Source organism: Megalobrama amblycephala, linkage group LG3 (assembly GCF_018812025.1).
Source record: "Megalobrama amblycephala isolate DHTTF-2021 linkage group LG3, ASM1881202v1, whole genome shotgun sequence".
In the NCBI taxonomy this organism is placed as follows: domain Eukaryota; kingdom Metazoa; phylum Chordata; class Actinopteri; order Cypriniformes; family Xenocyprididae; genus Megalobrama; species Megalobrama amblycephala.
Window position 1 is genome coordinate 30,847,868 of NC_063046.1, and position 13,843 is coordinate 30,861,710.

A 13,843-nucleotide genomic window follows, 5' to 3' on the forward strand; every position below is an offset into this window, starting at 1 on the left:
TAAATTCACTGTAAGCTTTATTAACTGAAATAAAGAAAATATATACTTATTTCAACTAGTTGCCAATGAAATATTTAACTTGATGTACTATAATAACAGAAACTAAAAGCAAAAGAAAAAATAAAATCTATATAGACATATTAAAAAAGTAATAAAAATTGCAAAAACATGACAAAATGACTAAAACTTACTAATATTAATAATTTAAATTATATAATATAATAAATTAAATAATTTAAAATATTAATAAAAACTACAATATTATCTCAACTATACTAACATACTAACTCTGATATGTAAAAAACTATATAATAATTGACATATGTACTTTTTATTTTTTTTTACATAAAAGTAAATCTATAATAAAAGTGTAGGTTACACTTAATTTCGATGATCCACTTCATACATTCTACTAACTTTAAATAACTTTGCAACTACATGTCAATTATCTCTCATTAGAGGGCTCAGATAAGTAGAATAGGTTGCAAAGTTGCTTATAGTCAGTAAACTGTCTAAAGTAGACCACTGAAATAAAGTGTTACCAAAGTATATACACTAACATTTGATTCTCATGGGAGACATTCTTTGACAGCTGACTCAAGGAAAGGCAAAAAACTTGATATTTTCCATTAACATATTTTTATTTATTAGTGATTATCAGGTTTACCTTTCTACAACATATTTGTAGACACTCATTTAAAGAGCTTAAAAGAAAGATACAGAGTATTGCACATAAAAAAGAGAGAAATAAAAGCATGAATAGTAATGAAAAAAAAATTTTAACAACACTGCACGCTGGAAATGATAGCGCGGCCTGGTTATATGTGCCTTTCAGTACAATTACCGTTTAAATATGTTTAAAATAGTACTTTATTAAATATAGCTATGAACTATTGTATTACATACAAGTTCGAACTTAAGATCACATGCATTAAACAGCTAGGCTCAATGGAATGATATATTTCAGTTTTGATGCTACTGAGATGGCAAACTCAACATTGCAACTAAAGGATGTTTTGCACAGCACATCATGACTATTTTATTTTTCAAACTTTTTTTGAAACATTTAGTCTTCATCTTCGAAAAATAAATAAATAAATAAATAAATCACACAAGACACTTACAAATCTTGAATATAAAATGTGATCAGTGATCTAGTCACTTGATCTGGCAGTCTGCAGTCTGGTACTTGTATGTGTTTGTTTATTTCTGTGGTACTGCGAAGTCACATCTGGGTTTCACCATGTCACGCAGAACATCTCTGCAGCACAGCCAAATAACCAGTAGCTCAAAAGTTACAGCACCTTAAAAACATTAGAGGCAAGCATTAACTGTGTATCCCCATTCATTGTTCCTCAGAGAAATATAAAGGATTATGCTGAACCACTTTGTCTAGATGTAAATATGGTTTATCAAAACTGTGCACTTTTCTCCAAAGATGAAGGTCAACAATCCAATCTTATAGACCAATAAACGAGACTATGTAAATCAGAATTATAAAAACTAAAATCTTGTGTACAGTATGAAGATTACAGATTCAATTTTGACCCAAATGGAACTTTTCACCTACAAGCTTCCTTTTTTAACATAGGAATTAATTGAGCCAAGCACCTAAAAGCATAGCAGTATTCAAATGCATGTTCAAGCTGTTACCTCATGGTTATATACATGCAGTGCATACAGTACTTTTACAGCGTTTCCCATTCGTCAGTCAATGATACAACATCATTATTCCTTTCATCTTTGATCCTGCTCCGTGACAAGAGCAGTGGTGTCATTTAATCAGTTATTTTTAAGCCTTACATATTTAAAAATGCACAAAGAAAAACGTTCGCAATTCTTCGCATGTGTTCTGTCCGTCGCTGCTAATTCTGACCAGAAAGACATAAAAATAAACAGTAAGTAGTGAACTTGCCAGTCTTTGAAACATTGGTCAAGAATTTACTTTTATATTTCAAAATGTCCTCAATATCCTTGTCTTCTACTGATTGAAAACAACAGCTCTTGCAGTAATGGTTAAGATAAAAGTTCATGTCCCATATAAAAGCCACAATTTACCTTTAAACACACATTAACATTTTTGGAATAGGTTTAAGTGCAGTATCCGTATCTCACTTCTTTCATATAACCCTATGCAAAACATGGAAAAAACTTTCATACTTAGTGTATTCATTGAATACCATGCATTTCCATTGCCGGCAACTTTGGCTTGCATATTCTCAGTCATCCTTTCTTCCCATTCCTTTACAGTAAGCAATTTTGTCTTATATACATTATGTAACCAACAGAAATCAAGGGGAAATCATTACAAGGAGCTAAAGAATATAAAGAAAATGTTTTCTTCAAAATTGAACGAAATCAGGAATAAAACATACTTCTGAACATCATAAACACTAAAAATAATCATAAACTCTTTGAACATACATTTTATACATCATTAATGACAAAATAAGATTTGATTCTAATACTTCCACTCCGTTATTTAGTGTTGACAATAAACCTACCATCTAAACATTATTCTTCATTCAATTGTTTTTCAGTATTAATTTACAAAGAGAATTTTGTCTAGATCTAGTAGCATGATTATTAATTAAATGTTGTTGCTGATGCTGTCATTCTGCTATACAAATTCAAAGCATTAATCTCTGAGTCAGGAATGTAAAGTAATTTTGTGCAAAGCACATAAGCTGCAGCACAACTCCATGTCCAGCATATACATTTTTAAATTTTGTTTTTTAAATCTCTTAAACTTATTTGTTAACTAGATTTGTATTTGTGAAATACTAGCACCCAGGTATTTGTTAAACTCTCTGCTGAGTTATATAGCCTCAATTGCCATTTGCACAGTAGGTATCTGAATGTGGGATAACTTGATTATTAGAAGATTATTTTACATGCAGAGTGTATGTTTGTGCCATCAAAGTCGATAAAGCCATTGTGTATAAATCGGAGCCTCAAAGCAACAGTTTCTTTGAGATAAGAAAGGATACATGAACTAATCAGATGAAACCTATTTGGTGACTTTCTGGTGCTATTGTTCAAAAAGAGGTATACTTGTGCTTTAGTTAAATATAATTGTAAACAAGGCTATATATATCAACTTATTGTTATTGTATTTAGCACACTTGTTTGGTAACCTTGTTCAGTATAAAACTACGACTGGGAATGTGACCATGAAAACTAATTTAAACAAGCCCTGGCCTAAAATCTAAGGGTTAAGAATTTACAGCAAGAAATGTATTACAGTATGCATGTATGTATTGTACAACATAAAGGGAAAAGCCACCCTGAAAAGTACATAGTGAAAGGCACGTCTTCCTTCTGTTCTCCTGCACTCTAGTAACTTTCATCACAAGGAAATAATAATCAAAGTTTATACTATTTGAATGGGGTTTTGGGGCAATAGATAATATGTGCTGTTTTAAACCTTGGAAAGTTAAAAAGAAAAAGGTTAAGAATTTTACACTGAGTAAACTACAATTAAGGCTGTAACGGACCATTTGAGAGTAAAGATGTGAACCTGGGAGCCATGTTGAATTTAGAACTCTATTTTGCAGGCAGGGAATGACTCGTCCTGCATCACAACTGTGCTGCTGCTGGCCAGGACCATGATGTTCAGCTCCTGTTGCTTCTCATGGGTCTGCTGATACCACTCACGGGTCACTTCTGTGTCATGAGTAGGTATCAATGTTACCTACAAATAGAATAGAGTAAGACAATAGTATAGCACAGTAATAGTAATAGCATAGTGGCTGACTTCAGTGAACCCCCCCCCCCCCCCCTCGTTTATATAGCATCCATAAAATATCCATCAAATGAATCAGCAAATTACAAACTTCCGATGTTGACATCTACAGAGAGACATGCAGAGAGAGCAATTAACAAATATTATACCTGCAGATTGGATCCCCACTGTGCCTTTCCTTCTAGCAAGGCATCTAGGACAGTACGACTGGGTTCTCCACTGCTGGAGTCGTTTCCACTCACTACATAATAAGCAGAACGAACACGTTTGAAAAACTCCTGGTCCACATTTTTAGCACTGCAGTGGTTGGGAATGTAGGCCAGATCCACATAGATAGGAGGACCGGGGGGCACAGCTGCACTGAATTTTGCAGAATTTGAACCTGTTAAGAAACAATTAAAATGCACAAAAACTCGCTGTCAGTTTGATGTTTGGCAAACAAAACAACTGCTCATCGTGATTTGCATATAGAAAATGTTTGTACATACCTGCACTGTTCTTATAGCCATTAACAAGGCCTTTGCCGGTGTTGTGGCTTGACCTTGACAGATCATCATCCATGTCCTTCTTTCTAAGAGAGGTGGTCTGAGTGGATGGTTCCTTGGATGGGGACTTCTTCCGCCTAGCATCAGTCTTCCGAGCAGGAGATGAGGTCTTACCTAATTTACGTAAACCCTTTGCTTTGGTATCCTTCTTGATTGGTTTGTCTGTTATGCTTGACAGAGCCTCGGGATCAACCATACATACATCAGGGTGAGGGGAATAAGGAGCAGGGTCCATCATTGGTGATGGGAAAGGATCATGATTTTTATTAGGTGACTTAGATGAGTAATGCTTCCCCCCATAAGCTCCAGATGACTTATCTACAGGCAGGTAATCTGCATCCTCATCAGAGTCATTGTTTCTTTCTGCTGCGGCCGATGGGCACTTTTCTGTGCCTGGTAGAACATCAGAATCTGACTGGGAATGCAATGGCTCACTGACAGAGGTTGGAGGGGTGTCCTCCCCACTGGCACTAATGCCAGCAGCCATGGCTCCAGAGAGGTGTTGCAATTCGCTGTCCTCGCCATGATGACTGTGAGAGTGGTGGCGGGGTTGCTTATGGGATCTTGTCTTCCCAGAAGGTTGCTGTTGATCAGAAGATTGGCTTCTCTGTTCCTCATTTTCTTCATCACTTGAAAGTTGACATAAGCTTGGGTTGATAAATGATGGAGATGTGTCTCCCCTCCTCTGCTTGTACTCACAGGAGGAATAGCCTGGGGATGCTGTGGATGAATGTTGACGGATACCAACATCTGAAGGATAGTCAGAGTCGTCATCGTGTCTGCTTGGATCGCCTGCATAATAAGAGGGTTGGAAAGGTTGGTCTGTGGATGAGAGGGAAAGAGGACGGGCTGGGTGCTCTGGCTCAGTCTCTTCTTCTTCTTCATACTCATCTTCATGTCGATAATGAGGAGGGGATGCCCCTGGGTAGATGTCTCGTTGCTGCTGCATTTCCCATTCACCTGGACTCCTAATTTTCTTTACATCAAATTCTTGGCCTTTCGTCTCTGTTTTTGACAAGCCTATCCCCACCTTGCTGGTTCCACCAAAAGCCTCTGGTGCACTCAAACTAGCTTCTGCAGGACCATTTGTTGTGTCTGGTTTTCTGGGCTCAGGGTAAGAGGAAGGATATGAGGTAAGCGCATCTGGGATAGTGGCTCCCAAGCCAGAAGATATGTCCTTTGTTATTGTCTCACCCAAGGAAAAGGTGGCATCTCTCTTGTCTGCTTGAGCTGTAAGTGTAGGTCTTTGGTACTGAAGTTTATCCTGTTCAGTTTCGTACATATAATCATCCTCCTCTTCACTACTCTCTGTGTCTTCATAGTACTGTTTTTCAGGGCACTCAAATTCAAGTGTTGATGAAGCACCATACAGATGTTCAGGCATAGTGTCTTTCTGTGTGGTCGGAGGGATTGAGGAATAAGGTCCAGTTGCACCAAATTCAGCTTGTAATCTCGAGTCCTCATCCCACTCCGGTTTATAAAAGCACTGACTTTGTGGGCCTTGATCTGAGATATTGCTTGTAGAATAAGCAGGATCTTTCTTGTCCCCTATACAAGTACCAGCATGTGGAGGGAAAGGCTTGATCTCCTCAAAGGGTGATAATGGCGAGAATCTCGCAAGACTAGAGGTGGATTCAGCAGTAGTGGTTGCAGGAGTCAGTTTCTCGGACACTTCTAAATATTCATCCTTAACCTGCCCACCAGAACTGGAAAAGGGTGAATCAATTACTGGTGAATGTTCATCTTTGAAAGACGAGTACTCAAATGCAGTACTGGCTGGAGTCTCCAACTCCTCCCCAAACTGGCGGCTAGTGGACAGAGATGCTGAAGCTGATGAAGAATGACTGTAAGAAGAGGAAGAAGAGTATGCTGTGGCTGACATAGTTGTGTAACTGAAGCCCAATGAAACAGGGTCTGCTGTTTTTTTCTCTGCTGCATCTGGTGTCTTTTGCTTGTCCAACTCAGTATCTTTGCCATCATAGTGAGTAGAATATTTATCTTCAGCAGACTTTGTTGAGAGAGGTAATTTCTCATCTTTTTCTACAAACTCATTTTTCTGCTCACTTGAAGAATGTCCAAATCCAGAGGAGATTGTAATTTGACTTTCAGTAGAAAAAGATGAGGCATCACCTTTAGCAGTTTTAAATGAGTCCTTGGGGCCCTCATGGCTTATCGTGGATTCAAATGTTGATGAACCTGAAGATTTCCCATAAGTATCAGAGCTAAAGCTGTACTCATGTGTAATGGTGTCTTTCTTTTCATCCTGGAATTGAGTAGGTACAGTGCTGATGGCACTAGTCAGTGGGCACTGGGCATCTTTCTCTTGTCTGTCTTTGGCACCTTTCTCTGTATCACTATCACTTACATGCTCTCCATACTCCTCATCCTCATCATCTTCCTCTTCCTCGTCCTCGTCATCTTCATCCTCTCCATCAGCGAACATCTTCATGTCTCCAGCTACTACTTCTTTTAATTGTACTTCTCTAAATGTAGATTCACCTAACATAGAACTCATACTTTTAGCACTGTAATCAGAGATGGAGCTGTCAGCTGCATAATGGGCTGATTGTGATGCGCCAACTTCTCCCATTCCACTGAAATCTGGCTTTTCAAATTTAACTGAAAAGGGGTCTCTCTCGGCTGAAACAGGTGAGGTTTTCTCAATTGTCTTCTCTTCAACTTTATTTATTTTCTCAGAGAATGTTTCTTCAGATGTATCTCTAAACTGTGGTGTCCCATAGATACTTTGTGTTTCACTATATGAAGCTGATGACGTTTCCTTTTCATCTGATGCTTTAAGATCAGAAATCTTGCTGGTGGGAGATTCTAGGGAATCTTCCTTTTCTGTTTTCTTTGGAGTAACATCAGTATCATCAAAAGTGTGCTCTGCTGGCAGATTTGGAGAGTAGGAATCCACTGAACTTGACTTACTGTCATATACATCAGAATATGTAAAGCTTTTCCCAACATAGGGTGTATCTTGCCTAACTACCCTCTCAAATTCCCCTTTGAGGCCTTTCTCACACTCTGGGAAGGAATACAAGTTGAAGTGGACACTTTTATCACTGTCTTTAGAGATCAAGTTTGGGTCATCTATCTCTGAAAATGACACATCTTTTTTGCCTGGGCTTGCTGACATGGAATCTAACTTGTCCTGTGGACCTTTTACGCTTGAGTAAGTACCATCCTCAGTTTCACTTTCATCTTCCTCGCCTGAGCTGAGCATCTGGGATTTGTGCTCATGGCCCAAGTAGGTCACATTTTGTGGTTTATCTTCCTTATCAACAGATTCTTTCTTATTTTCAGGCAGCTTTTCCTCTTTTAGGGGTGTTGCCTCTTGGGAATATTCTTCATCAAGAAAAGTGCATTCCCTCTCCTCTTTGTATTTAGCTTTACCACACACTTTATAGCTTTCCTTTCCATAATAATCACCTTTCTCTTCATCTTCGTCCTCTTCAGAGTCATATATTGCAGTTGTAGTGCTGGAGAACCCCTTTCCAAAAGGGTCCACAACATCATCAATTATTTTCACAGACTTTTTGTCAGCAGGAGCATCTTGGGTCAAATACCTCTGAGAGTCAAAAGTCTCCTTGTCTAGTTTTTCCTCTTTGTCCGTAATCAGTGGCTTTTGTGGCCTTTCCTCAGTGGGAGAGTAACTACTGCTGGTCGGTCCTGATTGTGTAGGTGAGGCAAACCTCACAGTACTGTCGTCTGGGCTGAGGCATCTTTCTTCACTCTCTGAGATAATATTCGTCTCTGAGGTGCCAGACAAATTTGGTGAGAAGGACAAACTTTTATCAGTGTTGCCCAATTTAGATTCATCCTTAGAGAATGAGAGTCCTTTTTCATCTTTTTCTTGTGTGCCAACATACATGACGGGAGGAGAAATAGGTGCAGCTGATAAGGGAAAGTTATCAGAAGCTTTTTCATTGTCTTGGAGCATGGCAGCAGATGCGTAACCCTCATGGATCTTTCCAAGTGGCATGTCAACATTTGGTGTTTGATCCTCATCCTCTTCCTCATCCTCTTCATCCTCATAATTTGTGGGAACTGTAGCCTTCACTGTAGTCTCTGTTTCTGGCACAATAGGTTGATATTCTTCTGAAGGAGGTGATTTAAAACACTTGTCCTCCTCTAAGGAAGAAGTTGGAGAAATAGTTCCAGCAGAGTGGAGGTACTCCTTTCCTTGAGTAGCATCTGTGTGTACGGACGATGGTATACTATTTACAGTATCTAAGAGTAAAGAGCTTTTTCCTGCGTCTTCAGTAGGTGGTGCTGTCACAGATGCTATAGACTGATCTTCAGTAACAGATGTTGCAAAAGATGATAATTTGTCGTATTCAGTGATGGAAGTGGCTGATGATATATGCTCTTCTTCAGCCAATGGAGCCGCAATTATATTGGATGCATAAGCTGACAGGACTGGCTCCTGGTCTACTGCAAAACCCTTTGATGATAACTCAGAAGCAACAGATATGGTTGGTGGTTTCATGCCATGGATAGTGTCAAAAGTCCCTGGTTCATCAGGAACTGAGATGTCATAAGAGCCGACATCATATTGAAGATGTGGGATTCTCTCCTCTGTCTCCTCATTAATCTCCTCATCAGAGATGGTCTGCTCTGTCTCAGAGTAACCTGGAATGGTCTCATCTTGGATGAAAGAAACATGCTCTGCAGCACCCAGAGGTTTGGCAGATTTTATGTCACTTTGTTTTGTCTCCCAGTCCTTTCCAAGTTTTTCTTTCCTAGCCTCGTCTGACTTGTACTTAAGCTCCTCCACATGTGCTATATCCTCTGCTTCCTCTAGCTCTGCTTTCTCAATCACATCCTCATCTTCTTCACTGTCACTCTTTTTGGGTTTCATTTCAAACTCTATATCTTCTTTTGCCTTTTCTTGCCATTTTTTATCTTCACTCTTCTCCACAAAGTCAGATGTTTTAGCACTTTTCAGTTTTGTGGTATAGTCATCCTCTAGGTCATCTTCTGTAGCAGCACCTTCATCCTCAAATCTTTCAGTGGTTTTAGAGGGGTGTTCATTTGCGTTTACTCCATATGGTACCCTTTCCTCATGAGGGGACTCTGTCTCAACATCAGTTGTAGTTATTCCCTCATCAGGAGATTCAATGTGAGAGAAAACAGTGTCCACTGCAGACTGAAGATTTGGGAGAATTTTGCTCTCTGTGGGCTTGGAAAGCTCCTCTTCCAGTCGCAAGGCTTCAAAATCCTTGGTAAGATCCTCTGGGGAAGAGACTAAGGACCTTTCACTCTCCTGTTTCTCCACTGAAGCTTTCTTAGCAGCTGGCCTATTTTCTTGCTCCTTTGCAGCTTTGGTTTTTTCTGTTTTAGGCTTCACTTGAACCTTTGCTTTGTTCAGAGTCTTCCTGACCTCAGGGGTGAAAGGCTTTAAGTCAGGTTTTGTGATTTTTCTCAACTCTGGCTTAATTTTTTCCTTTTCTTTTTTCTTCTCCTCCTTACTTTTGAGTTCTTTTTTAACTATGTCCTCTTTTTTAACATCTGTCTTTTCCTTCTTTGTGTCTTTCTTTTCCTGATCTTTCTTTTCCTCCATCTTAGATGCCTTCTCCTTGATATGTTTTTTAGGAGATTTTTCTCTCTGCAGTTTCTTTTTCTCTTGCTTGAGTGAATCGGGTGATGCCATCTTAGGTTTCAGTGGTTTGGGAGTTTTAACAGTCTCTTTAATTTTCTTCTCTTTCTTTTCAACTTTGTTCTCATTTACAGATTCACTCTTTGACTCAATATCTTCATTTGCCTCTTTCTTGCTTGCTTTTGTAGTGGAAGACATTTTAGGTGACGATTTGAGACTTTCTTTGCTATCAGTTCTCAGCTTCATTTTAGTTTGTTTAATCAGTGGAGGTGGAGCTCCAGATGACATGTCCTTTTGAGTGGCTACTGGATATCGCAAGAAATCGAGATGCCTCAGCTTTTCCAGGCCCTCAAATATTTTGTTTTGTGGGGCATTTCCAGGAAATAGTACTCTCACAATCTTTTCAGTTGGACTGGCAGGTACCCATACAACCAGAGCTGTCACTGATGTGAGGTAAGGAACAGAAATCTCCCCCTCTTTGCCATTGGACAGGACAATGCCAGTTTTAGCTTTGCTATTACCAGCCCACTTCTGCATGAAGAATTGCATTTCCTTACTGTCCTTGAGAGGATTTAGAATATACATGTCAAGTTTTCCAACACCCAACTTGTGAAAGAGTGTTAAAGGCTCAATTGTGTTGCTTACAACTCTGTATAGAGGCTCAGGTTTGATGCCTAGTTTGTGAAGGTACTGCAATGTGAGAGAGGCCTCCTCAATGCTCCTCTTTGCTTTCAGCGTGGATTCGGGCATCTTCAGCTTTTCTGGAACATTAAAGAACACAACACCAAGCTCTGGTGAGATCAGGTTTTTCATCCAGTCTCCATAGGTATTTGAACCACGGCTCTTCTCTTCCTCCTGCTCTGCAATTTTTCTCTGTAACAGTCCATTTATGCCAGGGAGATTATCTGCTCCTATATGGGTGAGGAGAACAGAATCAATCCTATCCAAATGTCTGACCAGCTTCCAGAAGCAAGACTTTCTGTCTGATCCACCATCAATCAAAATATTAAAGCCATTGACAGCAAACAAAGCAGAGTCGCCCCGTCCTCCAGGAAAGATATAGCAGCATGGCTTGGACAATTTGAGGAACCCTCCCGAGGTTGGTGGTTCCAGGAGCTCAAAAGGAGAGGGAACATCCACTGTCTCAGAGACATATTCTGTGAACTCGCTCACACCTTCCATCTCAGGCAGCACAGGCTCAGGGTTCAGTCTGTACTTTAGTAAGCTCTGCTCCTGTATGTACCCTAGGGACCTCCAGTCCCCCTCTCCTTTACAGGACACAGTCAAACAGGCTTGCTGACCTGTGGATGGCTGGTTTAAGAGCTCTTTAATCTACAAAGAAAGAAAGAAAAAATGTTTCTTAAAGTTCAATTTAAAAAAAAAAATCAATAACAAGTAAATGCTTAAGTGCTGTGTGAAGTATTATGGGATTAGTAATGGTGCAATAGCTACTTACTCTACGACTTGAGAGAATGTCAGATAATTTTTTCCAACCAAACACTCCACTTTGCAAGGTAATGTCACCAGTCTGTTCAGTACTTTGCCCACTTAGGACTAATAACTTATGTCCTGCTGAGTCGCAGAGCAGTGTTCTGAACTAGAAAAGAGAATGCATTTATTGTTATATTTTGCAGTTAAAAGATATCTTAGATGCTTATGTGGTTGCATGCAAATAAAAAAGAACTTAGAGAGGGGAAAAAACACAATTGCTTATTTACAATTACCTCTATAGCAATATTCTCCTCAGAAGGATTCACTAACACAACAGTCTCCAGGACATCACTCTTGTATTGCAAAAGTCTCTGTCCTAAAAAAAAAAAATGTTTTGTCGTAAACACCTAATGTTTAAAATGCACTGAAATTTTGGAAAAATCTGCATATTTCTATCCTATTTCATGTCATATTTACATAATTAGGGCATATTTCTATTTTTTTATTTACAATACAATTTATTTTGAAGAATCTTGCATCTGATTTTGAGATATTAAAGATTAAAGGTTGCACCCTACTGGAATGATGCAATTACTGCCTCCATGCATTTAATTACTGTTTATTCACTATTCTTTGTCTCTTCCTGCTCCTGTGCAAGAGTACGCTAATCCTGTGAAAGCAGTCTTCTCAATTCCATGCAATCAAAACAATATTGCAAAGCTCCTGCAAGCAAATCTATTGGCTGTTGCCATGGGGATGATGAGTTGGCTATTGCCGCCAGCTGCGTTACACTGACCCAGTCTTGGTGCTGCGCGACGCATTGCAGCATTTCTAAAAAGGGTGAAAAAATCCTCTCTCTAGCTGAAAATGTAAATCCAGCATCACACAGTTGAAACACACACACAAAAAATTGTGACCCTGTGCATTATAAGGCTATAATAAGCACATATCTCTCATTGGCTGTTAAAACACAACACTGCTTTAGATCTTTCTATAGGGTATCTATAGGGTCATTTTCACAGCAGTGAGATAGGAACAAGGGCGTGTGGACTTAAATAGCACACTGACGATTTGAATGGGCTCCTCACACTCTCTCAGTAGCTTAATGTACTTAACGTGATGCGACTGAAAAAGCTATGATAAATTTACATTTTAAAGCATAGAAAGTCTGGACAAAAAATTAAAAAGGCTTATTGTCTAATTAAAAAATTAATGAAAGAGTGTAAATGAGATAGATAATTTTCTGGCATAACATCAAATTGTTAAAAACAACATTCTCCTGTCAGATCATACAATGGACTCTGGATGGTAGCAGTGGACTACAAATAGTGCTAACCCAGTTTAACCTTCAGACTCTAACAGCATAATTTCATTTTCATTGTTTATCTAAACCGTTTAAGAAATTGTAGTTTGTTATATTCAACTCCAAATAATTCTGGTCCTTTTTATGCTAGGTTTTTTTGACTTTCCAGACATTTGACATCATTATGACCTTAATATATCCTTCAGAACCAACAAGATGCTTTGGGACAGCTGTCAACATGACCTTCAGTTGTGCTTTAACTTTGAGATGGTGAACAGATAACATTATGAGCAGCTAAATCAGGCTGCATGGTCTTCTGTGACATTGAGCATACACACAACTTCACCTTACTACCATTCTAAAGAAATGCATTTGTAAATTCTACAGTGATTCATGTCAGATACAAGAATTTGGAAGTGGTTTGTGCTTTTATAAGAACATTATATTTGATTTATTATATTTTTATTTAGGAATCTTGATCTAGAAATCTATATGTTTATTTCACTTGCACTGAAATGATCTAATTTGCAAGTTAATAATAAATGGCACGATATTAGATTCCATATTTATATCCATACTCATTTCTTCAGATAAAAACAGAAACTCTCCACTGGAACGTAGCACTAGGACCCAGATAACTACAGATGTTTGTGCACTTGAAAACATGCTGAAGCAATCTACCCACAACATTGAACTCCTCCTCCTTAGTCATTTTGTTGTGGAGCAAACAATTAAATTAAGCTCTTTGCACAAACAGTTAACCGGCATGGGTTAATCTGTGAGTTATTGGCTTGCACTTAATAAGGTTAAGAATAGAGTCAAATAATCAGGTCACTACACTGGACATATGCTCTGCTAATGATCTGGATGATATGAAATTCTGTTATTTCAGTACCAGAACACAAATGAATTGTTAACATGAAAAAATATATATATATATCATTTAAGTGATTAAGTGATTTATATGCACTCAAATCATGTACACAGTTACAGTAATATTTAACAACTCAGCAGATGGTTTCTAAAAATAGCTAATTCAGTATCACTCAACTGTGAATGTAAAACGCTGACAAATGGGGTCAAATGTATTTTACACTTGCTAAGACTAATTTGGTAAAGGTCAGTCTTAGATTTGACAGCAATCCAGAAAACATCTTTACTCTGTGCATTTTAAGCTTCACAAGCAATTTTGGCTTTTAGGATTAAATGATAATCAC

The 13,843-nt window shown here is 38.5% G+C and overlaps 1 protein-coding gene across 4 annotated transcripts in view; it reads right to left on the reverse strand.

Annotated features, from left to right (window-relative positions):
* Positions 1-622: 622 nt before the first annotated feature.
* Positions 623-13,843, reverse strand: part of map1aa (microtubule-associated protein 1Aa) — a 29,592-nt gene continuing 16,371 nt past the window's right edge. For 2 of the 4 annotated variants that reach the window (XM_048185084.1, XM_048185087.1), the window contains 5 exons: positions 11,617-11,699; positions 11,349-11,489; positions 4,234-11,224; positions 3,895-4,127; positions 623-3,694 (listed from right to left, as the gene is read on the reverse strand). In XM_048185084.1, the coding sequence (XP_048041041.1) occupies positions 3,539-3,694; positions 3,895-4,127; positions 4,234-11,224; positions 11,349-11,489; positions 11,617-11,699 (7,604 nt within the window). In that variant the 3' untranslated portion in view covers positions 623-3,538. The remainder of the gene's footprint in view (positions 3,695-3,894; positions 4,128-4,233; positions 11,225-11,348; positions 11,490-11,616; positions 11,700-13,843) is intronic. The other 2 variants (XM_048185086.1, XM_048185085.1) reach the window with 2 other exon arrangements.